Genomic DNA, 27,112 nt, shown 5'->3' with positions numbered 1-27,112 from the left:
TTGGCCAGGTTTTAAAATAGAAAGCAACTGCAGATGCATATAAAGAGGGGACTAATTTGGTTAGTAAACGTACCTAAAGGATCTTATCTGTCTAATTTCTCAACCTTAATGGAGCTGAAGTGTAAAGAAAGCACTGTCTTCTGCTTCTGGAAAGAAAAATGGAGAAACATATACATTCCTGGTGGATTGCTGTAAAAACAGGAGCCAGCTACAAGCATTTCCTCCATATCCACTGTTCTGCATGATATGGCTTTTAATCGATCTTTCCTGTTCAGGATTCACTAGCTGTTTTCATACTAGTAATCTGTATTTCTATGCCAGAGTAATTTACAGTTCTCTCAGTTTTAATTTTGTTGTAGTGTTGTCTGAAAGTTTTTTACAATGCCATTCTGTATGATTATGAAAAAGCTGTTCAACAATGAAATATAGTAGAGATTAGTTTTAGTTTCCTACAGAAAGCTGTGATTAGAAACATATATTGATTCCCATTACTTATTTTTTGTCCCCTCTGTGTTTGGCTTTTCTACATCAAATTTTCTATCTCCATGCCTGTGAATTTACTTCTTACATCATCTTTCAATATCCTGAATAACTTAATTCACATCTTTATAGATTTCTGAATGATATGTTTAGTTATCATTTCCCTAGAGGTATAGCCATCTCTTCTTTGCTTCAGTTTACTGCTTTTGGGAAGCAATCATTCTACTGTGCTCTACATCACCCCAAGCAGTGTAATGTTCATAGAATATTTTTATCAATTCTCTGCTAATGATTTTCATATCTGCTTGCCTCCTTACTGATTTCTTGCCCTGTCAAGTCCTCCTCATCTTTCTTTAATGGTTTTTATTGGATATCTAAGCATGAGTAAGCTTGATAAATAAACATGTAAATGGTCTGTCAGTCTTAGCTTTTCTTCTTTCTGTCTTCTCTGCTTCATCATCATTTCCATCTTGTGAGCTCACTAACACTGCCTTCAGTCTCACTCTCTGCTCTTGTTATCAGCTAGAATCATCAGCACAGACAATTTATCCAGTCACCCTAGTGACTGAAAAATGTTTGGCTTCTGCACCTTACCTGCCCAGTCAATCAGATACTGTGTTGTAGGTAACCTTGCCTCCTCAGTATTGCCCATGGTTTTCTACTTTATGTCTACAAATTTAAACTCAGGCACTTAAATGCCAGTTCATTCTATCTCCTGCATCAGTCTCCATCTTCTGTCTTGCTTTGTGCCAAGTCTTTATTTTCCTTAAGAAGTATTTTATGGCCAGACAAGAGAGGCTGCCTGAGACCATATTTCAGTAGCATGAATGCACAGTAATACTAAGACGAATGGAAACAAATAAAGCTCCTTCAGAAACAGAGTACCTTTGATGCGGCTCTGGGTCTATTTGGCTGCTCATATCTTCATCTTCTTCAAAGTAATGCCCAGAAGGTGGAGTTATCTTCTAATTAAAGAAGTACATCTTCCTACCATATGTTTAAAGCGTTTTTCTAGATTGTCACATATTTCAGGAAGTATTCAGTTTATCATGAGAATACATTTTCTTCTATCTGCTCATAAAAAATTGTTTACATTTTCATTAGTTCAACTGGATTTTCTTCATACTTGTTATTCAGATTAGGAGATTTTATTCTTTACATTCCACATGTGTTAGCTTGAAACAGACATATTAAACTTAGAGGGCGCATTACTAATTAGTAAATAGTAAAAAAATATTAAAATATACAAAAATGCTGAGCTTCCACTTCTCCCACCCCTTGTCCCAGGTAACATGCAGAAATAGTACCTGGAGCATATAGAAATTCTATCATGTGATAGCTATTTCCATAAACTAGCTTTCTCAGGGAATAAACTTTAATGTTTTACATAATTATTTTTAAGAAAGATTTATTGTCTATAACTAAAAAAAAAATAATGGTCTAATTATTGTCTGATCTTTTAATTCTTATATTTTATTTCAAAACCTGGAACAAAGTTATCATAATGAATGTGCAATCAGAAATCGCTTGTGAGACTGCATATGCATATGTGATATTTCATAATTCTATGAAATTTGTATATTCTTGAGTCTTTCCTCAAATACAGAATTTGGTCCTGAGCAACAAAAATACACACAACCAAAAGAAAACACTTGCCTGCTACTTATGATTTTTTTTAAATTATGTAAGTAGCAGGGAAAATCTGAGTTATTATTAAATGTGTCCTGATCATTGCCTGAAACCATGCTGCTTTCTAAGTTGTCCTATATATTGTACTGATCATATTATAGTAATGGGTAATCTTTTCCTCACTGCACTGTCTACAGAAAATAGAAGGGACATATTCAGAGATCACTGTTAAGGTAGCTTCTTGATTAACCAAAGCATTATTCTTAACCTTCAAACACTGAGTCTATTTAAGGCAGAATTTGCTTGACAGCAAAGGAAGGATTCATACGAAGTTTATCCTTCATCAGTGAAAATATCTATGAAGTGTCTATTTCTCCTTTTGCCTATACTGGTACTGTGTCTTGCTACCCAGAGCTTGAATGGTGAGATAGTAGCTGCTTTGGTCTGATGAGCGTCAGGAGTGCAAGTGCACAGCAGGCTTCTAGGGACATCCCTGTCTTGTCTGCCCATGGAGCAGTACGTTCTAATTTAAGAATTTATCACTTCTCTATGGATAGCCATGAGAAGTGATAGATCTCTTAAGTTATATTTTCTTAGGAGCCTTTTCCTGAGCATAGTTTGATGTTGGTTCATTGCGAGGAGATTTCATTAATATTATTTACAGAAGCAAAATTGCCTTGTTGGTTTTCTCTTGTTCATGTAAGAGGATGCCACTTCACCACAGTCCTTCTGTTATACATAAGCTTGTAGGTGGTAAGAAGTGAGTTATCTTTGGACTGAGAGAAGGATTTTAATCAAGACTGCTCACATGCAGAGTTCTGCAGCAAATCTGGAGATCCACAAATGACTCTCCTTTAAATGGGGGTTTCACCATTTGTGTTTGTTGCAAATTTTCTTTTAAATGATGGTATTTAAGTGGATAAAGTCTGTTATAAGTATCTCTTCTTCAATATATCCATCTCTCTCTCTGTTGATGATCCAGGCAAGACTTTGTTCCCCATGTATCCAACATGGGCTGACTTAAATAAGCTTCTTCATTCTATAAAAAAACCAAAGGTTTTACATTTCAGGTCAAAAGAATAATTCTAGAATATATATTTTTCTAACTGAATCTTCTTAACAAAGATGCTTTGCAGAAATGCTCAGTGTTCAGAATTTCAACACAAAAACCTTTAATATTCTTGTTAAAATTCTTTGTTCTTCATATTCTTGTTAAAATAATCTGTGGCAATAGCAATACTATTTTACCCAGAAACAGATTTAGCAGGAGCTGTTCCAGAAGGGCAGTAAAACATTGTCTGTTTCAAAAATCAGAATGTGTGAAGTGATGAACTCAAGTTTACTAAGTGCTGAATAATATATATAATAATATACCATCAATGACCAAGTCAAAATAGGATAAGAAAACAGCAAATGAGACTGCTACTATACTCATTCTCTGTTGTCTGTAACTGAAATGCAGTCAAATTCTGTATTGTGAGTTATTGAAACGTTATTGAACGTGGTTACTGTGCTGTTAAAGCACAACACAGCCAGAATATTATCATTTATAAGAAAACAAAATCAGAACTGCTATTGCAACTAAGGGGAGAGATCTGTAGCAAACTGGAGATCAGGTCTGTAGCTTCCCCTGTGAGGGGAATCGGTGGGGCAGGCACTGCACTCTTCTCTCTGGTGACCAGTGACAGGAATCAAGGAAATGGCTAAAGCTGTGTTGGTGGGGTTTAGGTTGGATATTAGGAAAAGATTCTTCACTCGGAGTGTGGTTGGGCACTGCAAAAGGCATCACAGCACCAAGTGTAGGAGAGTTCAACGAGCATTTGGACAATGCTCTCAGGCTCATGGTGTGACTCCTGGCATAGATGTCCTGTGCATGTTGCAGTTTTAAAACCTGACTCTCTGTTGTGGGAGCTGAAATTGCATTTAGTGCATGAGAAAACATCCAGTTGTTTTTCTGTTAGGCCTTTTGGTGAATCTGATTTTCTGTTCAAATTTATTAATAGTATTCAAGGGTCTAATTCTGAAATTTTATTGGTTTTTGTTGAATACAGGAGGCTAATGGGTGAATACTAAAGAGAAGGGGAAAATTATTCATGACACTTACTTGGTTGGGGTTTTTTTGTTGTTGTTTAGCAACCCAGATCAATCAGAGAGCTACTAGAAGTTGCATTAGGCACCTTATAACTCACTCAGCGTTATAGGGATCAAGGCAATACATTTCAGCTTTTTTTTTCTAGGCCATGATCTACAAAAGCTGCTCATACAGGAACTACACTATTTTTTTTTTCTCTCCAAGTTTTCTTTACTCATTAATTAACCACTTTTATGCTGTGCTAAAATATCTGCTTAAATATCATTCACATAATTATTGTGTGTAACCAGGTCATTGTTATAGTGATGGAAAATTGTCTATTCCTATCAGCTTGACATTAATCAGTTGCAACAATATTTTTTGTTGGTTTTAGTTACCAGTTCTGAAATTTTCAGTAGAGCAGTGTCAAACAGGTTGTCTGCAATTGCAACATGAAAGTGAAATAAACTAAATTGATTAGACTAGACTATTTACATGGATTCTTCTGAATCAATAATTACTATGGAATCATCAAATTTGGATGTATGTATTCTTATGTGTAATTGAAGTACTGTCTTGTAGTTTATACCAAAGTGCATCAAAGAATACTGAAAGAAGCCTCCTGTCTCAGGCTTCCTCCACCCAGAGCTTAACCTGCAGCTTGCACTGCAGATGTGCACAGCGAGCACCTGTACTAAATCACAGAATGATGCAATTATAGAATATGCTGAGTTGGAACAGACCCATCATTGAGTTCAGCTCCTGGCCCTGTGCAGGACAACCCCAAGAATCACACCCTGTGCCTGTGAGCTTTGTCCAAGTGCTTCTTGAGCTCTGTCAGGCTTGGGGCTGTGACCACTTCCCTGGGGAGCCTGTTCAGTGCCCACATCCTCTGGGTGAGTACCTTTTTCTGATAATCATCCTAAACCCCTGACACAGCTTCAGGCCATTCCCTTGGATCCTGTCACTGGTCACCGGAGTAAAGAGATCATTACCTACACTTTTACTTCCCCACATGAGGATGTTGAAAACAGCAGTGAGGTTCTCATCAGTCTCCTCCAGGCTAACAGAATTACCTCAGCCATTCCTCACACAGCATCCCCTCTTGACTCTTCACCATCCTCCTCACCCACCTTTGGACACTCTCTAATAGCTTAATGTCTTTCCTGTATTGTGGTGCCTAAAACAGTAGGCATGACTCGTAGGAATTGCCGTGATAAAAATAAATAAAAAAAAGAATTTTCCATATTGGAAAGTTTAATTCAACATGACACATAAAGATTTTCCTCAGCTTCTGCTTAGGTAATTGTAATTTTAGATGTCGTTTCTGTTCTGGTTTTTTCATATTTTTTCCCCACTTTACATTTTTTTTTCTTATTAATATTATTTTTTACTATTTTGCCAGTAGTATACAATTTGTGTGTTTGTATAAACAAACAAAAATACTCATACCACAGTGCCTAAAGGTATCCTTGTTTGCAATATATTCCATCTCATGAATTCAGGACATGATAATTTGGTATGGTAATTTGAAATAATGATAATAAAAAAACCCAAATTTGTGAGAAACCTTTGCTATTTTCAAATTAGAAGACATAGTCCTTGTGTGGCAGTTGCAGAACTGAATCATTTGGGTTCCAGAATTTGAAGCATTGTTTTCTAACACAAACCTAACATAAAAAGAATACAATAATGTGCAAAGTGCATGACGTCTTAGTCTCTGTGTATAAGAATCTTGCATTTGACTTTCTGACATATGAATGACCCAGCACATGAATTATGTACATTCTCCTCTAAAAGACTTGTTGGCTTTTAGTTCGCAATAAGTAATTATTTTATGCTGCCAATTAAAACTGAGGTAGAGAGCCTCATTTCACGATGGAAATGAGACAGTTTCATTGAAATGAGTCATAGACTAGTATTTAATAAGAATGTTTGCTTTCCTAAAATATAAAATACAGTTTAAAGTCATACTGAAAAGCTGGGAACTATTTCATGTATCCACCTGGTTGTGTTGATAGACCTGAACTAGTTGCCTCTAGTCAAATTCCATTAAATTATCTTACACCTTGGAGCATCAGAGCCACATTAGGCACATGCTCATGGAATCATTTGGCAAAGTATCTAAAAAAAGACCTTATAATCTGTGTGGATCTGTAAGGGGCAAACTGAAGGACGTGGAATATGTACTGCTGACTCATATTACACTTTCCATAACCCAGGATGCCTAGGTACCTTTCCATGGCACTGCTTTCCAGCATCTCATTCCCCAGTCTGTATGGAATTCCAGGGTTTGCCTCATCCCACATGTCTAATCCAGAACTTTCCTATGAACTTAAGTTGGTTGGTGTTTGCCCAGCCCTCTATTAGGGTCTCTGCAGGGGAGGTCTCCCTGCCTTTGAGGGAGCTTCAACAGCTCCTACCAGTTTCTTACCATCTCTGAACTTGCTTAGTACCTCTTCCAGTCCTGCTGCCAAGTCATTTCTGAAGTTGTTGACGAGAATAGATCTGAGGATGGAGCCCTGTGGAAACCTCTAGTGACAGGTCACCATCACCCTTGGTGCCTGGTCTGTGAGCCATTTGCTCACCCATCACATGATGTGTTTATCCAGCTGAATGCTGGACATTCTGTCCAGAAGGATTCTGTAAAAGATAGTATGAAAAGCATGACAGAAATCCAAGAAGATCACATCTACTGGGTTCCCTTGATCAGCTAGGTAGGTTACCTTGTCATAAAAGGAGATCAGGCTTGATAAGCAAGACTTTTGTTTGATTGTAAGAAAAAAAAAACTTTTCTGAACCAAGAATGGCAATATATAGGATCATAGAATCATTTAAGTTGGAAAAGAGCTTCAAGATCATTGAGTCCAACACTGCCTAATAAACACATATATTTGTATTTTTTCCATATAAGCTGTAAGTCAAAGTTTTAGGTTTTATGCTTTGCTTTTGTTATTCATCACCTAAACAATAACAAATATTTTGGAATTTTTGGTTCTGAGTATTGTTTAGGTGCCATGATAAATGGCCCTATTTAAAATACAGAGAGAGACAGAGTACCGAAAGTACTATCCTAGACCCTCACCATTTATCCAGTCCTAAAGTGGTTTTCTGTTTTGCAGAGTGAATTCCATTGAATAACATTGATTTCCTATTTCAATAAAGGGAACTGTCATCCAAAAGGGGGATGAAATATTAAGGCTCTACTATCTAATTAGATAGATAGCTAGATAGGTAGAAGCGCCGATAAATACTGTGCAAATAAAAAACCAGCACAGTATTGTCTTATGCAGGTTGTATTTAATTTTGAGAACTAAATAACTGTTTTATGGGGAAAATAAAATTATTTTTAAATTTTAAAAACTATTGGAAAAGATCCATTTTTACAATGTTAATATATTCTGTACAACCACTGATTGCATGTGAAAGCACGCAATCTGTTTCATGCCCCAGTAATTCTGAAACACCTGAACTCTATTCCCTCCACACACCTCCTGAAAATTCACAAGACTAAGCATCTCCTTTGTTCTGGAAATGGATTTGGCAATTGCAGCCTGGAGGGGATTGTTACTGCTATTATAAAGCCCTGATAGTTTTATAATGGAAAGTTTGAAACAACCTGAAATACCACCTCATTAATGTGATTCTGTATACATAACCAGTCTAATTTGAAAATAAGAGTCAGTTATTATGAAATATATTTTTAGAGTTAATATTGTTAAGTTCCTAATTTTACTCTTCTCTTGGATTTGAATTACAGTTTTCTTTCAAATAAAAAGTTCTGATGAGACACCTAATGGTTTTCTACTTTAATTTTGCTGTTCTGCTTGTTTTTACAGCTGTCCCCCCCTGTATTTATGTTTAACCCCTTTGCAGAGTCCTTGCAGTGAAATCATTATGCAGATCAAAGTATAGTACTGATATCCATACTTTTCCACCTACATTAGCCTCTGCATAAATTGATTAGGAAGGGCATTGCACAGGAAATGGCTGTCAGTGTGGCTTACATGAAGAATGGAGCTAGGCTCCAGATGTAGTGTTTGTCATCTCTCTTACTGTACGTAAATGCTTGCAGCTCTGTCAATTCCTTTAAAGTAGTTTGAGTCTTACTAGACACTGACTGTGTTGCCATGGAGTTGTACTTAGATTTCACAGCAAAGCTGAAACTGATTTCCAGGTGATAGTTGAGTTAGAAAACAGGGAAAAAGCCAGAATGAGTAAATCAAATTCCAAACTGACTGTTATTAGATTTGACACTTATTTCTTTGGTCTTGATAAATCTGTTATTGACATAACACTGATGTTGTTTAGATATTGGGGGTTTTTAGGTGGAAAAAATATAATAAGAGTTCAGAATGGAGATTATTCATCCAAGAAAAAAAAAATAGGTGCTTGACTGCTTTACCTTACTTTGTATGAAAACAGTAAGGTCTTTAAATATGTTAATCTCCTTTATGGATCTATCTTGAAATGGTGCCTGTATAGAGGATAAAAGTTATTTTATTTCTTCCTTAGCCTGTATCTAGAAGTTATGTTTCCCAAAGCAATTTTAAGTATCCTCTTACTTTTACTGTCACATTTGATCATTTTTGAATTTGCTCTGAAGACACAACAACATCCTTATGTGTGAATTTCAGTATATAAACTGGTACATTCAATAATCCCTGTTAAGAAACTTAATCAAAATCTGACTGCAAACTGCTACGATCGATACCACACAATTAATCCATAATAGAACTGCATAATAAACAGAAGATTTTGCTTTATGAGCCAGTTGATGTCCTATGAATTCCTGCTTTACTTGAAATGTGTCATTAAAAGTTGTTATTGCTGTACTGTTGTCACTCTGTGATGCTTTAACTAACATATGAAGCACAATTTTAAATTTATATGATTTTATGATTTCTCTTACTAGTGGCTAGCATTCAGAAGCTTCCTGCTGCATCTGTTTTAACTGACATCAATTTCCCCATGAAGGGAAGAAAAGGAATGGTTGATTGGGCACGAAACTCAGAAGACAGGGTTGTCATTCCAAAAAATATCTTCACTCCTATGTCAACAGGTAAAAAAGCATATCGGCATGTGAATTTTCTACTAGCTTTAGCAAGGCAACTGTGACTGTCTCATGGGATCACTGTATAACATGGGAGTGGTTCTTTTATTCCTCTTCAAAAGAAATACTGTACTCATAAGTTTATCCTAGAGAGAAGTGAATGGGCTTAATTTGAGCACCTTGAACAAAAAGTGCTGCATAAATCCTATACATAATTTTTTTCACCAAATAAACAATGCTTTACTTAGTTTTTGTGCGTCAGATTTAATCTGTTTGATATGAGGTGAGCTGAAGTGCAGCTCTGCTGAATCCCCTGAAGCTGCTGTGTTCTAGCAGAGGGTCATTCCAACATAACTCTTACCAAAGGAAGCTCAGTAGGCAAATTAGCCTAACTTCAGGTACAATTTATAAATATCATTGCCGTGCAGATCTCTGACATTAGAGAATTTACAGACATTCTTTGAGAATGTTTAATTATAAATGTAAATTAACTAGAATGGATGTTAGCATACAATGATGGATTTTTTGAAAATGAGATTTTCAATGGTTTAAATCTTTTGATATACTCCTGACAGTGCTACATTTTTATGACAGACTTCTAGGAGATAACTCAAAATTATGATGGTTTATTTAAAATAAAACTTTTATTGCAAAGATAAATGATATTCAGAGGTTTTTATGCTGATGAAAGCTTGGGAAAGAGGGTATTAAAATGTTTTTCCTTACTCTTTTCAGAACTAGATGAATCAACTGTATTTGTACTTGGAGCAGTGCTATACAAAAATTTAGAACTCATTTTGCCCACTTTGAGGTAAGAAATTTCATAAATACAATACAAATTGAACTATTTCAGGATAATAAATATACTATAAGTCAGAATAAAAGCAGACAGTCAAAGCCATTTGCGTATAGTACTGCTGGATATTTTTTCATTATATTTATAATGTTATGCATGTATTAATCTTTCATTCATATTAGTTACTTGTATGATAGAAGTAGCCTTTTCATCAAATTGCCTTAATTTGTATTTTATGTAATCTATATTAAACTTAATTACATAAATGTTTGAATAGAAATATGTGCAGTGATGTACATTAATGCTCAGGCCACTTGTTCTTCAATCTACTGCTTGTCAAGTTAGTACAAATGGTCTTGTAATCATAACTTGATATACTAAAGTTGTCTGCTCTGCTTCTACAGAAGTCCCTAGCAGTAGTTTTCCAAATATTTTTTCAGTGCAAATTGTATTCAGAATGGACTGCAGTGCTATAGAGAATATCTGTTTTAGAAACAAGACATGCATGTGCTGAACAGCTGGAGTATATCAGTTTTGTGGACCGTACACATGCAAAAAGATATAGGAAGGCCTCTTGTTTCACTGTTTCCTTTCTGCACTTGCCAAAAGACAATTTGGAATAAATATTTCACCTCCTCTTTTCTAATTACCAGTTACGATAATTTTGCGGTCCATTTATAGTATTTTATTTTTATATGTCTTTTAATGCCCTTTTACAGTACAAGAAGCACATGCAGATTGTGTCACAATAGGTGCTAGTGAATTCACAATAATTAGAAGAGATAGTAATAAGGAAGCCACCAGATCACTTTTCTCTACTAAACTTAGCCAAAACTTCAGGATTTGAAATAAAGAATGGGAAAGCAAGAGGGTTTTGCCATAATCTATCTGAAAACAAAAAAAAAGGCTAATTATTAAGAAAATTTAAAAACACTTCCTAGAAAAGTTTCAACGTGCTGTGCAATGAGGAGCTGTAATTTAGGGACAAAAATGTCTCTGAGGTAGAGCACAATTTGAGCAGTGATGTCCTGACAGGACACCTGGAAGCCTGAAAGTGCTGGCAAGGGCCATCCGTACTTAAGGCATGACATAAATGACAGCTCATCCACTTCTGAAGTGTCACTAAGCACTTCCCATTTGTTGTATCAGTTTCTGAAATTAGCCAGGAAGGAAGAGTTGTTTGTAAAAGGTTTTTTTTAACCCCATACTCGAAGAACCATGACAACTGGCTTATTGGAGTTAGTTCTTTTTGGTAGACCTTAGGAAAAATCTGCCAGTCCTGGGAAAGCGTCAATATGGCCATGTGCTTTCCAGATCTTTACATTGTAAACTGCAGTCTCTGATCATGCCTTTTCAGCTTTCACATGTCAATAGTTTTAATTTACAGAAAAAAAAAGGTGTAAACTTTAAATTCTGAATATTTGCTTATATGAAAAGTCTTTCAGAGCCCTTGTTTCATCCATTATGAAAGCGATGTTCAGATGCCTTACTAGATTTTTCCTAGAAACAATACCATACAAAGTAGTGGGAATAAGGGCAGAACTGGGACATAAAGTACAGCAGTGTAAACACAATGGATTATGAGTGCTTTTTGGTTCCCAAATTTTTTGCTTTTGTCTGTTCTGCTTTCAGCTGGTTACTGATTAACACTGCAAAGTTAACCACTTCTCTGTACAGTTCAGTTCATAGCTAGGTTTTGTGACTTTACCAAAATGGTCTAATAATGTATGGATATCTACTAATAAATGAAGTCTTTAGAAATTCAAAAACAAAGGTATCCTATTTTGCCTCCGAATTTGTTCAGTATTATTTGAGTCTAATTCTCAGATGCCTGTGATAAGGAAACTAGCACCATTACTTTCTCTTATGTATGTGAACGAAGAATCAGAGTAATTATTAATCTGTGATATAAAAATATAACACATACCCAGGTACTTCTCATCTCTTCTTTGTTTGGAATATAGCTCTTTGCATTTCCTTCATGAAATGTGCTTCTTATAATGAAGCTATACTGTGACTTTTAAGCTTTCATCTCTTACCTCATAAGGAAGTGTATCATGCCGGGTTTCTTTGCCCATGGCAGTCATATTAAAAATATGATCTCATGGCCTTAAAATAGTACCTCAAAAAAGTCACAATTTCAAACTCCTTTCATAGAATTGTAGTATTGAAAGGTTTGGGTAGGAAGGGGCCTCCAAAGATCATCTAATTCTAACTTCCTGCCCTGGGCAGGCCAGGCTGCTCACAGCCCCATCCAGGCTGACTCTGAACACTTGTAATGACAGGACATCCTCAGCTTCTCTGAGCAACCTGTTCAAGTGTCTCAACACCCTCATAAAAAAATTTTCTTCCTTATGTGTAATCTACATCTATCCCATTTCAGTTTAAAACCTTTGTGCCTTGCCCTATCACTACAAATATTGGTAAAAAGTCTCGGTCTTTATCTTAGGCACTCTTTAAGAATTGAAAGCCTGCAATAAGGTGTTCAGTGGAGCCTTCTCCAGGATGAAAAACCTCAGCACCCTGAACCTTTCTTCATGGGAGAGATATTCCAGCCCTCTGATCATTTTTATAGTCTCTCCCCTAGACCTGCCTTTCTTGTGCTGGGATTTTCACAGATGGACACAGCACTCCAAGTGGTGTCTCACAAGAGCAGAGTAGAGGCACAACATCACCTCTATCACCCTGCTGGCCATGCTTCTTTTGATGCAGCCCACACTGCCAGCTCCTGTTCAATATTTCATCTACAGTACCCTCCAGTATGTCTTGACAGGTTGCTCTCAGTCCCTCTACCCTCTAGACTGTATTGATACCAGGGATTGCTTCAGCCCACATGCAGGACCTTTCAGTCAGCTTTGTTGAACTTCCTGAGTTTTGCATGGACCTGGCCCTCAAGCCTGTGAAGGTCCCTCTTGATGGCATCACTTCCCTCCAACACAATGTCGACCACATTGTGGTGTCATCTGAAAATTTGCTGAAAGTGCCCTCAATCCTTTTGTCAATGAAGATGCTCGATACTGTTGAATGCATTTTAACACATTCAGATATTTTAATGTTCATTCAGATAGAATTTCAGCAAAACCTTTGATACTGTCTCCCATGGCGTTCTCCTGGAGAAGCTGCCAGCCCATGGCTTGGACAGATACTCTTTTCACTAGGTAATAAACTAGCTTGGATGACCAGGCCCAGACTGGTGGTGACTAGTACTACATCAGGTTGATCAACAGTCTCTAGTGAGGCTCCCTAAGGCTCAGTATTGTGGCCAGCCCTGTTTTATGCCTTCATTGATGATCTGGATCAAGTGCACCCTCAGTAAGTTCACAGATGATGCTAAGTTGAATCTTCATCTGCTGGCAGATAGGAAAGTTCTGCAGGGGGATCTGGACAGGCTGGGTCAATGGGCTGGGGCCAAATGTATGTGGTTCAACAAGGCCAAGTGCTGGGTCCTGCACCTGGGTCACAACAACCCCATGCTGAGCTACAGGCTGGGGCGCAGAGTGTCTGGAAACCTACCTGGTGGAAAAGAACATTGAAGTGTTGGTCAATAGCAGGCTGAGCAGGAGCCATCAGTGTGCCCAGGTAGCCAAGAAGTCCAGTGACATCCTGGCCTCTGTCAGCAATAGTCTGACCAGAAGGACCAGGGCAGTGATTGTCTACTTGTAATCTGACTTGCTCCCTCATGAGGTCCCATCTCAAATCCTGTGTTCAGTTCTGGGCCCATCACTGCAAGAAGGACACTGAGGTGCTGGAGTGAGTCCAGAGAAGGGCAACAGAGCTGGTGGAGGGTTTGAAGCACAGTTCCTGTGAAGAGAGGCTGAGGGAGCTGGGTTTCTTTAGCTTGGAGAAAAGGAGGTTCAGGGATTTCCTTTTCATTCTCTATAACTTCCTGAATGGAGTTTGTAGCCAGGTGTGGGTTGAGCGCTTCTCATAGGCAGTTAGCAACAGGACAAGAGGAAAAGGCCTCAAGCTCTACCGTGGGAGGTTCAGCTTGGACATCAGGAAGAATTTCTTCACTGAAAGGGTGCTTAAGCATTGGAATAGGTTTCCCAGGGAGGCATTGGAGCCCCTAGCCCTGCATGTATTCAAGAAATGACTGGATGTGGCACTTAGTGCTGTGGTCTAGTTGACAAGGTGGTGACCAAAGGTTGGATTTGGTGATCTTAGGTGTCTTTTCCAGCCTGGGTGATTCTGTGATTCTGTAACTTGAAATTGGGAAAAAAAGCTGCAGCTGTGGTTAGTGCTGAAATTGTTGAGTTATTATATTCCATGAAAATTCAAATTGACATGCAGGTTTTAAAGTGATCTTTATTATGGTCTGTTTTTATTATTTTACACTTGTTTGGGTACAGGAATGAAGGTTTCTTTATATCCCACTACATCTGGAAAAGGTTTATTGTAGTTTGATCACATTTTGCAATGAAAAAATATCATCTTACACAGGTTTATATTAGCTACTCTTTGTACTAATCTTGTTCAAATGAATAAATATTATTGTAATAACCATATTAGTGCTGAACACAATGAAATGCTTCACTGCATTACTGTTGTCTATGAAGCAATCACTGTAAGATGTGACGGAATGTAACATCTATTTTTTATATGATGCCTGGAAGTGCGCAACACAGGAATTAAAAAAACATTCTGGATAAGTATCTTATGTGATGATTTTCTGAGTAAAATGACAATTAAATATGTAGCAAGAGTAAGAATAAAGATGAAAAAAAATTAAACCAAGGTAAAATAAGTAAAATGATCTCATGATTGAGTTCAAAGGCCACATCATTTATACCTGATAACCTAATAATAGGTAATTCCTACCAGCTGCAGTTAGATACCCAGAAAGCTTTACCAGCTCCCATGTGATTTCAGTTCCTGGCTTTACGGGAGTTAGGGTGGGAATAAAGAAAATATTTGGTTGTAGTTTCCAGCAGAATAAAGATGACATGCCTTCCAATACATTCCTTACTTTTATCACTCAGAGGCATGCTAACTTTTGTATCATCACAAGGAACTGCTTTTTAAAAACAAACAAACAAATTTTTAAAATCTCAGTTTATCTTTAGGAAAGGTCTTCCAAAGTACCTAACCACAGAATCCCTCTCTGCTACATCACAGGTGTTCTGTGAGTAAAATGAGAATTTCATTATCTAGAGCAGCCTATACAATATATTTCACAAAATCCAAAATTTTAGCTTCATTTTGCCATATGTGTTTGATTTTTCTTAGTTTTACTGGCATAGAGTCTACTGGAAAAAACTAAACACAGTGTGAGATGGGAACTTGCTACTGCATTAATATAGAAGTTTCTGGACTTGGGTTTAATCCTACTGGTACATGTACCTTCAGAGAATTTTGCCATGAGAATTTGAACAAGAGCTTAGGGAAACAAAAAGAAAAGGTTCTTCCTTATAAAGATAGAAGAATGGGGTTTTTTCATGCACTAGTAAATAAACTTCATCTGATTCCATTTCCTAATATATTTTGCTGCATTGCACTGTTCTTGTAATGTCTTACGGATTTTTTCATAGCAGATATTGAAATATCAAATATTTTCAGAACTGTAGACTGAGTATTATTTCCATAGTTCTTGCACCCCTGAGCACATTTTTGTTATTGTTAGGTTCACAGAAAATTGATTCTCAGTACAATACTCATCTAAAAGATATTATCTATAATTTCTCTCTTGAGCACTCTGAAGGAATGCATTGCATAGTGCCATAATATAAGATAGTTTTTAACTTTTCCTGTAAGAAATAAGAACAAATAAGGAATCAGTGATTTTGCTGTATCCAGTGTTTTTTTTTCCATCACTAAAACAGCAACCGTAAATTTCCTGCTAAAATTTTCTTCACTGATATGTTCTTTGCCCCCAAATGAAACATTATTTCTAACGCTGAACTTCAGGGGCTGTACAACCAAGAAGGCCCTTAAATTTATTTGGGTCAGCTTTGTTAGACTAAGGATGTACCTCAGACAGGCTTTTATTGCATCACATTACGGATTTAGCATCCATAATTTTTCTGTAATGCATAGAACAATCATGGATCTATAACTTCAGTCATGCTGTCTTGGGATAACAACATGCCTTATTCATAAGTTCATTTTTCTTAAGTAACAGATTCATTCTAAAAAGAGAAGAAGACATGAATTTCATACCACATAGGATCAATATGATTTCTCTTATATAAAAGAATATGCTCAAAGTGTTTACCCTGATAGGAAAACAGCTTAACCAAAGAACTCTTTTATTAATATCATTATTAACTCATATCAGAAAAAAGCTCTAGGACACCAGCTCTGAAAGCATTCCTTTAGCTTCTACTCCATCACTTTGCTATCTTGAATCTTCAAGGATTTAATCAGCCATAGTTTCCAAGAAATTTAATAGATTGTTTTTGAATAATTTATTTTAAAACTTAACCCTGATGAGCATCTTTCTGGAGAGTCATCTGAGTACCATCCCATAAAACTTCATTTCTCATTAAAGTTGAATTTTATATTATTTTTGATGAAGGAGAAGGAGCTAATGGTGAAGTCACTCTCCACTGTAAAAAAGCTGCAATATAATGCACTTGCCCAAGGAGTGTGAGATGGATCATTCCCATTCTATGTCATTCACAACGTGAGAGGGACAGAAACTAAAATGTCCAAGGACATTTTGTAAAATCTGCTTACTTAAATTCCGAGATAGGTGTTCTCAAAACTAGGCTGCAGTTTACAAAAAAAATTTTCAACAGAGACAGCAATAGCACTGCACCAGTGGTTTTGAGATTTTTTTTCAAATTTCTGAAATTGTTTTGATTACAAAGCTTTGTGCTTTAATTTAGAAGCATCTTAATATGCTATATGAGTTTAGAATATACTTTAGAATATACTTGGCAGATTGCATTCTTCCAGGGACTGTCCAAGCAGTTAAATATGAAATATGCAAGTAGGCATTCAGCCCAGACGGGACAGCGATGAGGGATTCAGTTTTCATTTCACATGGTTTAGGCAATTATATTTATTTTCTTGTGAAACACTCTGCTAGGGGCTCTTGAGAATGTAAGGGGTTGGTAGAGTTTTAATAAGACTGAGGTAAAATGAATGTACTGAAGTTACACACTAGGTACTTAGATGTTTTTTCAGATTTGCCCTAGAATCGTTAGAACCATACCAAAATGAGATAGACCAAAGAAAATGTTTTCAATAACAAAAACTAACTGTAAAAGAGTACTGAAGTAGCAGTATTTAAAATACTTTGCACGAATTTCCAAAATTGACAAAATTGCTGAATAGATAGTAAGCACCATTTTCTCTTGTCATGAGAAATAAAGTTTTTTATTTATTTCGAGTTTAACTCGGTTTGGGGTGGGGTTGGTTCTACTTTAATAATTGCAGATATTCAGGCACTGTAATTCTACAGAATGCACTGAAAATTAGCTAAACTTTAAATTTTAACCTGATGGATACATTTTTGTCAATAGTATGTGAGGTTTTAAAGTTTAACCAAAGCGAAGGAATAGGAATTAAGTAAAATAGCAAGTCAATTCCATTATATTTACATTATGTAATTTGGCTGAGTAAAATTGGACTAGAACTCATACCTTGCCCCAGAAGTACAATTTCATTCCTTGTGCTGAATGAAATGCCTGCTGAGCTAAGTTTCTGTTACTGTAGTCATGGCAATTCTTGTTTCAGTGATCCAGCAAAATGGAATACTCTCCTAAATACAAACCCCCTAGAGAAAATAAGCAATTAAACAACAGAAGCAAAACAATATTTATACTGTCTATTATAATTACATCTAAACTTTCCTTGTTTCATTTCTTCTTTGATAACATCCATTGATTGCATCCTTTGATAACAATTCTGTGAGGTGTGGAAAGCAGCATTACACACAAAGTAAATACTATGATGATTATCAGAAACAGTCAGGCTGATAACTGATGGTCATTCTAGACCTGATGGAAACATAAGAAGTAAGGATCTCAGATATGAATGTGTCAACATGTCTTTATGACTCTATTAGCATAACCTTGGCATTACTGGGTCTGTCCTGGGAAGGTTGCTATGATACATAGCAATCCACATTTTACATGAAAAAAGAAATTGATGATGGATTAGCAAAAATGACAGAAAGTTATTATTCTGCGTAACCTGGTACAATAACGTAAGACCAAATCTAATCTCGCATATGAGAAAAAATTCATTTGTTTTGGCAGGATTTCAGTCAGGGCACAATGGTGGTTTAAATTGTGAACAGTATTTAACTGATGAAATTGCCCACTCATATAGCAAATACAATTTTTTTAGAATTGGAAACAGGTATGTTTTTTTCATGAGCACAGAATCAACAGAACTGTACAGTCTCCCATTGCACTCATCCATCTTCACAATCCTACCATTAACAGTCAGAAAAAAACGCAGCACAACACTTGGGAAAAAAATTACTGTCTTTTATCAAACATACCTGGTAGGTCTGTGTTGAAAGAAGTAGATGATATACACTCAAACATGCATAGAATGTTTATGTCATCAATGTATTCCTCTAATTAATAAATAGTAATTTAAGAAATTGCAGTTCTGCACCATTGGTGCTTTTCAGTCTTCAACGTGTTGAGTACAGTTGGAAATAAGTGTTTTCACCACTTTCAATAAATTATATTCTCCCTTAATATCTATCAACTAAGGTCACAGAAAATACCTGATGAAATCTTAAGATGTAGTATTAGAAGCCTCATTTAACCTTGTGAACACTTAAATTTTCCATTTTTGCATTTTCTTACAGGAATTTTACAGTTGTTAATTCAAAAATCATTGTTGTTACTATACGACCTGAGCCTAAAACTACAGATTCTTTCCTGGAGATAGAACTGGCCCACCTGTCTAATGTAAGTACAAGGATAGTTGATATGCTTTTACAAGAATATTTGCCAGATCACATGAGAGAAAATAAGTGGTGTTGTTTTAAATACCAGGTAATAAAAAGCAGTTTAACTTCTAAAATTTAAGCTCAGGAACAGTGTAACCATCTTTGAAAGCAATGTGTACTTGTTTCATACATGCATATAAACAAAACGAAATTAATTGCCATTTTGTGAATGTTGAGAGTTTTGTTACACAGCAATTTCTAGTGAATAGCTTCCATTAAATGCATTCATGGTTGTAATTGAAAATGTATTATTGTACTGACTACTTAACCTTTTGCTCCCTGCATAGGTCATAGAGCTACAATAATTCTTCACACCCTTTCTTCCTTTCTTTCATTTTTTTATAGAAGTCGGTCTTTACTTAACCTATTGTAGCAGACTGAAAAAATGCTTGGGTTCTGATTTAGCTGACAGTCTTCATAAATGCCTGAGTTTTTTTGTGCAGTCATTTAAATTCTATACTTTTCAGGCTTTAATCTCACATTAAAAAGGTTATAAATATGAAAAAAAAGGACTTTATTTGCAAATATATGAAGATAGAAAGATTTTTTTTCTTTCTGTTTTTAGCAGCCTCACGGCACTCACAGGGAGAATAAAATACATCTTTTATGGATTTTTTGTCATATACAATACTGGGAAAATAATGTTAAATAGCAAGCATGGGGGTAATTTATGTGAAGGCACAATATATAAACTCTCTCTGTTTATGTTTTTAAGACCTAGTATTTGCTTTGAATAAAGTCATAAAGAGTCAGTTAGGAGCCAGTTACTCAAACTTTTGAAAATAGTATTGTTATGCAAGAATCTTTAAAGCTGCAGATTTTAAATTAAAACCAGTTACTCAAGTGTTCATATAGACACAATTCACGTAGAGAAGTTCCAAATATTTCATTCAGTAGCAAAATTGAAGCAGTGAGTCTGGTCAAAAATATGACGAAAACTTTTTGAACTCTAGATCTTTCATTAACATTTTACTCAAGGTTAGAAAAAACTATTTTGCCATCAATGGTCATTATGACCTGCCATTCTGTTCCCAGAAAAATAGCAATGCAAAGAACATCTTAATGACAGTTTGGCAGAGAAAAAGGAACAGAAGAACACAAGCTGAGCTGACTCATTACCTTTCAACAACAGTAAAAGTGTATTGATGAAGAATTGTGTCAATTTGGGGTTTTATGGTTTTCTGTTTCAATTTATTTATGAGGTGGTTTAGGACATGTAGTTATCATTTTCTGTTTTGTTTTATTTTCTTTCAAACCTAAATTCCATTGTCTATATTAGGAGAAAATCTCAATCTTTAACATAACTTTTTTTTCTGTCAGGTATTTTATTAAAGATATTACAAAATATTTGCTGAAGTAAACACAAATTAATCCTATACATCAGGGGAAAAATCGGTCACCTTAGACTACTTGTTTTGATTTTACTAAGATCATTATTTGGAAGGATTTATGGTAATTTACAATGCTAGATTTTACAATCAATTATTTTAAGAATGATTGAGAGGCTACTACACAAATTGCAGAATATGACGTTTATATTTTGAAAATGAAATGACTGCTTGCAAAAGTAACAGGTATGGTGGCATGTGCGGTAACAGGTAAGAAAAAGATTCTCATTAATTTGGTCACATGCAAGAAGAGAAAGTTTAAAATTATACAAGAAAATAATACTAGTAAGCAATGTATCAGCATTGAAAATATTTCAGACCAAACACAAGCTAATAAAGCAAGCATAACACAGGCAAGAATAGACTAATAAAAGGTTAAACTGCTAACCCGAGAAGAAAAAAACTCTACAAAGTTCTTAGAGAGCATTTTGTTTTTCATCTGTTTTTTTATCAGTCCCTTTGATTAATTTACAGAGCAAGTTTTTGTCAAGTTTGAAAAACTTGGAAATTAAACTTCATTGTTACAAAAGATCAGATTAGAGACACTGATTGTTTCTTTGCTTTGGCAATCTTTCAGTAACAGAATATTAATTAATATTTTATTAGCTCGTGTCTTGAAAAAACAAAATGATAATAACCTTTCCAATACATATCAGATAATTTCTCTTTATTTCGTTCAGCATTTGTCCTACAATATAATCCAGAGAAGCATCAGGTGCTTGGATCAAATTTTCATGCATACTATATTTATGTAGGATCTCAGTCCATCTGAATATACAAGTTGGATTGGCAGATACAATGACAATATATTGCTCCAGAAAATCTCTGAATACAAAATCAGTTATATAATTTTAATATCTTTAAACATTTTTTCACTTGTGTTCAAGACTTAGCCTTCATAATTGAACTTTGCTTTAAAGAAATAAGGCTGTAGGTGCACAGAAATATTAATTTGTAAATTCGAGTATTCCTTTAGGCGGAATCTAATTCTTTGCTATAATTTTCTCAGCTGAAAGTAAGATTTATTCTAATATATTTCCGTAGAATGAGCTTTATGTACATACACCAAGATGAAACCATTGTTAAAATATCTTTAATATTGGAACATTATATATTAATGGCTCACAGATTAAACATTATGTCAGTTAAATAGATTAATTATTAAAGAGAAAATAAAATATGTTCTCTTTCATCTGATTTTTTTTAATGTCTCAGTGTTATATTTGTTCTTTCCAAACCTTTGGTCCTACAAATGCTGTTCATTTATTCAGAACAGTTTGTTTGCAAATTGATTTAATGATGATATTTTAAGCATTCTGTAGAGCATGCCTACTAGTACATAGGAGTATATCCACACATTTGTTCTTTCAGCTCCTTATCTACTGACTAAATGAAGTAAATGGGATATTATGAAAAAGATGAGCAAATGGATCATTTAAAAAGAGTTAATATGGCTAATTAAAATCAGGCTTAAAATACCAATTTATTCAAAATTGATAATAATGTCTTAATTTTTAATCCGGTTTATTAACAAAACTGGAGGATTATCTTTTGGAGGAAGTGCAAACCACAACTGCAGATGCTGTTTGAAATATATTGCATGGTATTTGGATTTGTAGATAAATACAAATATAACAGAGTGGAATGTGCGTTGCAATGCATCATTGCTCAGTTGGTTAGAGCACTGTGCTACTAACAATACCACCAAGGTTGTGGATTCAATCCCCAAATGGCCATTCACTTAAGAGTTGGGCATGATGATCCTTGTGGGCCCCTTTCAATTCAGGATATTCATTGATCTGTGATTTAGAGAACGTGATATTTGGTCTTATAAACTGTGAACATGTAGAGGAATAGTGGCCACATTTTCCCAGTAGATTGATTAAAGGGACACCAGAGAAATCTTTTAAAAAAATACATAACTCAAACAGAATCCTATTTTCTCTAGAGATAATATGAACTCTCACCTTCTGACAGCACAGAAGTTTACTCCGGGGCCACTAGAATAATGTAGCATAGGGCAGGAAGCTTTCAGTGCGGCTGAAAACCCTGGCTACAAAAAATAGTTGGCACAGTGCTGGATCGCTGTGAAAGTTGCCAATCACATCTCAAAAGTTCAGTTTTATATGCCAGACAGACATACATACACATACACACTCACACACATATGCTCATTTTTGAGACATCCAAGTAATGTACTGTAGTGTATAAATCAATGCTACAGCAGTTGTAAACACTAATAACACAGTAGCTGCTTCCTTAGCTTCAGCTGAGGAATTGGCTTCTAAGAGCACTGCCCTCACAGCCATGGCTGTTGGGGGCAGCTCTTCAACAGCAGCGCAGCATTGCCAAGAGATAACCTAGAAAGGCTGTGAAAAAGGGAGCAACAGATTAAAGGCAAAGCCAACACAGAACCAAGCTCTGTGGTCCCTGCAGTGCTTGGAGGGTATTTGATCAAGTATCAAAAGAGGAAGAAGTTCTGAAAGGGTGGTGTGCCCTTGCAAGCTGCCATGTCTGGTGGAACAAATCCTCCCACAAAACTTTCTTGTGGAACAGGAGTAATATTTATCCTGCTTCCCATCTTTCTGCCTAATCTGTCATTAGTGACTGCAATGGCCAAACAAACTCTTCCTTTTCATTTGAATACATTTCAAAGAGAGTGAAGTGTGTGATCTGACAGCAATTTTATCGTGTTTCAGTTTTCTGAAAAGGTTTTTATTCCCCTCTTATTTTGTAGATTTCTTTATAATGGACATTTTTTTGCTGAAAGTGTTTTAGTATTCATTCTATTTGAATTGTGGGAATAGCAAGCATGAACTGTATTATGTCCATTGCTGGGAAAGACAAGTCTTACATCTGAGAGATGCAGAGCCTTACTATGATGCAGCTATAGAAGCAAGTTTTTAATATGCGTATAGCTGTATCAGATTTTAAGTAAAAATCTTCTTCACCTAGACTTACTATACAAATTAGTACTCTTTATAAAATTACATTTTAAACAAAATTTAATTCTGCTCTGATATTCTTTTTTTCCTAATTCTTATCCTTCTATCTCTTAGTCCATCAATATATCTGAAAGTTCCTGGCAAGTGATGCAGGACCTGGTCTCTGAATCTCAATTGCCCTATTACACAAATGCCCTATGACATTGCTTTGTCCTGTGCCCTCTTCCCCTTCCTCTTCTTTACATTACAAATGCTTCAGATGGAGCATCCTTTATTTATGTTTGTATAGTGCTGTGTAAATATAAAGTGCCATAAGTATACGTTCGTTTTAAATATTTATGTTCTACTCATAAAATTCAATACAGTCAGCAAAATACTGAAGTAGAGGTTCAAAAATTCCCAAAATGCCTCTCTCACAAGCACCTCCAGAAGGGCCTTTTTATCTTTGACAAAGAGGTAGATGGAATAATTTAAATATTTAATAGATTTTTACTTTACAGGTTGCCATGTTTTTCTATAAATAAATCATTCTTGAGAATAAAATATTAAGGTGTGCTTTGTTTGTATGAAAGTACATTTATATCTACTGCATCTACACTGTTCACTAGCATTGACATCCAAAAATAGTGAACTCCACCTGTTTCTTCAAATCACTTCTGATTTTTTTAAAATATATTTTTATTCTATATTTTATATAATTTTCATGTGGTTCTGACTCCTGGGAACATCTAATGCTTATGGTGAACAGAAATATAGTGCAGCCATTTTGAGTACTTCTAAGTCAATCTGAGGGAATTTTAGTTTTGTGTCTACATTTCCTAGGCAACAAAATAAACATGAATAATTTTATAGATTTTTCAATTTCCCAAAAACTTCTCCATTGTTCAGTGATTTGTAATAAAAACCTAGATTCCCATTATGTTCTAAATCAAATCAGAAACACGTGACATTTCCACGGACATTGAAGGGATGGGAGCTGGTGTTGTAAAGCTCAACCACAAACAAAAGAAACGCTGTATTTTGAGCAAATCCTCTGCTGATTGAGGAAATTGACAAAGCCTTTGGACACTGAACATGGGGTCTGGGAATCTGAAATCCCAACCTCAAGACATTTTGCCCAACATATGCTTAAAAGTTTTAAAGCCATTACTGATTTTGACATCCAGGTTCCTAAGGGGTCTAAAGTTCTTCCTCTAGAAACACCAGAAATGTTCAGTCAAGTCTCCTGGCAAGTTAACTGTTACCTCATGTTTTACTTCCACTAGGATATATGAAATAGACAACTTTATGCTTTCCTTATCTAAGTAGAGAATGCACATATACTATGTTCTGAGGTTCAAGTGCCTTCAAAATATCCTATAAGAATTAACCTTAAGCTTTTGCCATTTCAGTGGCATCAATTCATCAGAGTATGAGGATAATCTTGTAGGAGGAGGCCCAAACAAATTTTTTAGGTCAAGCATGACAAATATTTTTGCATACAGGTAACTAATAGTTGTGTTTGTTTTCTTCTCAGGGTACATTGAATCCCTACTGTGTGCTGTGGGATGATTCAAGAATGTAAGTGACAAATCTTTGCTTCTATTGATATAGCTCAAATATTACAAAGTACCTAACAATATTTAAATAGTTGGTCAGTAAACGGGTTGATACAAGGACAGAGAAAATGAGCCTTTGACAGACTGGAAGTACAGAATTCTCCAGTCACTTGGGTTCCTTTATGAAGATATAAAAGCCAAAATATTGCAATATCTCACCAGAAAGAGACTACTCACGTAGTAATTTTAATTTGCTTTTTCAAGGTTAAAATTAGAATGGCTAAGGACTGTAGTTCCTTCATGGTAGTTGCTGGGCAACAGGCACATGGGTAAACGATGAGACAAATAACTAAGAAAGACTCCCATTTCTGTTACTGCAGGGAGAAATACAATTTTCAAGTGTGATCCCCACAGCAATCTTCATTTTAGTTGGTTCAAATTTTCATTTAAGTTTATTAAAGTAATAGCTGTGTACTAAGCAGCAAAATCTTGCTATTAGTCTTCTACATTTTTTAGTGTTTCCCTTCTATAGCAAAAAAAACCCAAAAAAAACAAAAAAAAAAAAACAAACGTTGCTCTAAGAAAGCAAACTGGTTGTGGTTGTGGTTTAAAATTGATCCCAAGTTTGTGCAGTTGTGATTTGCTGCATTAATCTTTCACAGTAAATTTCCCATTAAGGTCAAGGTGAACTTTGCATTGATGCAGATTAAGTGGTTCAAGAAGGATCCCTATATGGTTGCCATGTTACTGTTTTTTAAAGACGATGTTATACTTCTTATCCAGGTGTATTATATATGTCTTATAATACAGACTTACCTACAGTGTTACAATTGCATGATTTTTGTGATTTTGTGAGTGTTTTCTCTTTGAGCTTTGATTTACATAAGCACACTTATGGCTGAGAAACAACATTATAGTACAGAAATGTGAAACTTTGGACATGATACTACAAATACAAGTAGTACCATGGTCTGTGCCTCTGCAAAAGAATCATAATACCATTATCTGCCAGTAACATCGTAGTATTCAATTTCCATTAAATCTGTGGAATTAAGTACATACTTCATATTATGAATTATTAGGAGCGCATAAAATGCAAAAGGTTTGGACCAAATTCTTTGTTTTCTCTTCACAGTACTTTGCTTATACAGGAGTGATACAGTGCTTTGTTTATTATTTTTTTATATGGGTTACTTTCAGTACTGTATTTAGAGCAAATGCTCTGATTTCACTGTTCCAGTCCAGAATATCAAAGGTACATTTGAGTGCAATTAGGCTGCTAAAAAAAACCACAACACCATGCTGCATATTTAACAATGTGATTAAAATATTTTATTCAGGTATTTGGGAGGAATGTGTGAAGTAGTTGCAAACAAATGCTTGTTGTGTTTGCCACTTGTTTTACATTTCTCTTAGTATTTTTTATGGAGAAGTTCAGTGCTACATATAGGTACTGCTTTCTATATGATTTGGAATCTAGATTGAAAAGTAAACTTGTGAAACATCTAAAATTTACATAAAGCTCACATAAAATAGTCTGAGGTTTTGAGGGAGAAACATGTACTTTTGTGTTCTGAAGGATATCTTTTCTAGGCATATTATTTAACAGTAGCTATTGAATATGTTAGAAAATGTGAAGACTGGGGGCGTTCTCGGAGATTTGTCCATTTTTCAAAGTGATATGAGCTCTGAAATATTCCCAATAAGATGTGATGCAGCAAGGTCTTCATGACCACTGTCACTTTTTTTGAACTTGTATGTGTGATATTTTTTGAAAATGTGACATTATCTCTTATCAGAATGTGCAATAGCAAGAGCAAACTTCTATTTTCATCCATCCCTTTGGAATTATCTCGACTGTTATTGTATTCAAAATTTATTTCCTTATTTTTTATTATTTTGTTTCTTTTTTTGTTTGGACCATTTTATTTGTATTTGGTCAGGAATATTTCAGAATTTGTACTTTGACGTTGTGAGGTTTAAATATAAAAGCTCTAGAATGCTGAGTCAGTTTCTCTAATTTATAAATCTAAACAAATAATTATGTAGAGGACTATACAACTGGTTGGGTGCTTTCTATTATGTTGGGTTCTTGGTGGCTGGGTGGCTTGGTTTTCTTTTATTTTCTACTTTTTCTAAGTCTCAGGAATTAGTTATCTTCACCAGCAGGCAACTGGATTTGATGGATTAATAGCCTAATTCACATTGCAAATCCTACAGAGCTGTGATGTACTCATGTCCTTCCAAACGGGATAATTTTTGCATAACCAGGACTTGGCAAGCATTTTGGAATAAACC

The 27,112-nt window shown here is 35.4% G+C and overlaps 1 protein-coding gene across 1 annotated transcript in view; it reads left to right on the top strand.

The window, feature by feature from the left end:
• The window catches only part of ADGRB3 (adhesion G protein-coupled receptor B3), a 439,699-nt gene that overhangs the window by 241,900 nt on the left and 170,687 nt on the right, over positions 1-27,112 (top strand). Inside the window, exons 12-15 of the mRNA XM_041410625.1 lie at positions 9,096-9,242; positions 9,969-10,044; positions 18,800-18,902; positions 24,793-24,836. Coding sequence (XP_041266559.1) covers positions 9,096-9,242; positions 9,969-10,044; positions 18,800-18,902; positions 24,793-24,836 — 370 coding nt within the window. The remainder of the gene's footprint in view (positions 1-9,095; positions 9,243-9,968; positions 10,045-18,799; positions 18,903-24,792; positions 24,837-27,112) is intronic.

This window comes from Onychostruthus taczanowskii, unplaced genomic scaffold, assembly GCF_017590055.1.
Source record: "Onychostruthus taczanowskii isolate IOZ18803 unplaced genomic scaffold, ASM1759005v1 scaffold33, whole genome shotgun sequence".
NCBI classification, from domain to species: Eukaryota; Metazoa; Chordata; class Aves; order Passeriformes; family Passeridae; genus Onychostruthus; species Onychostruthus taczanowskii.
Note: the sequence above shows the minus strand (reverse complement) of the source record. Positions and strands in the feature narration are given on the sequence as shown.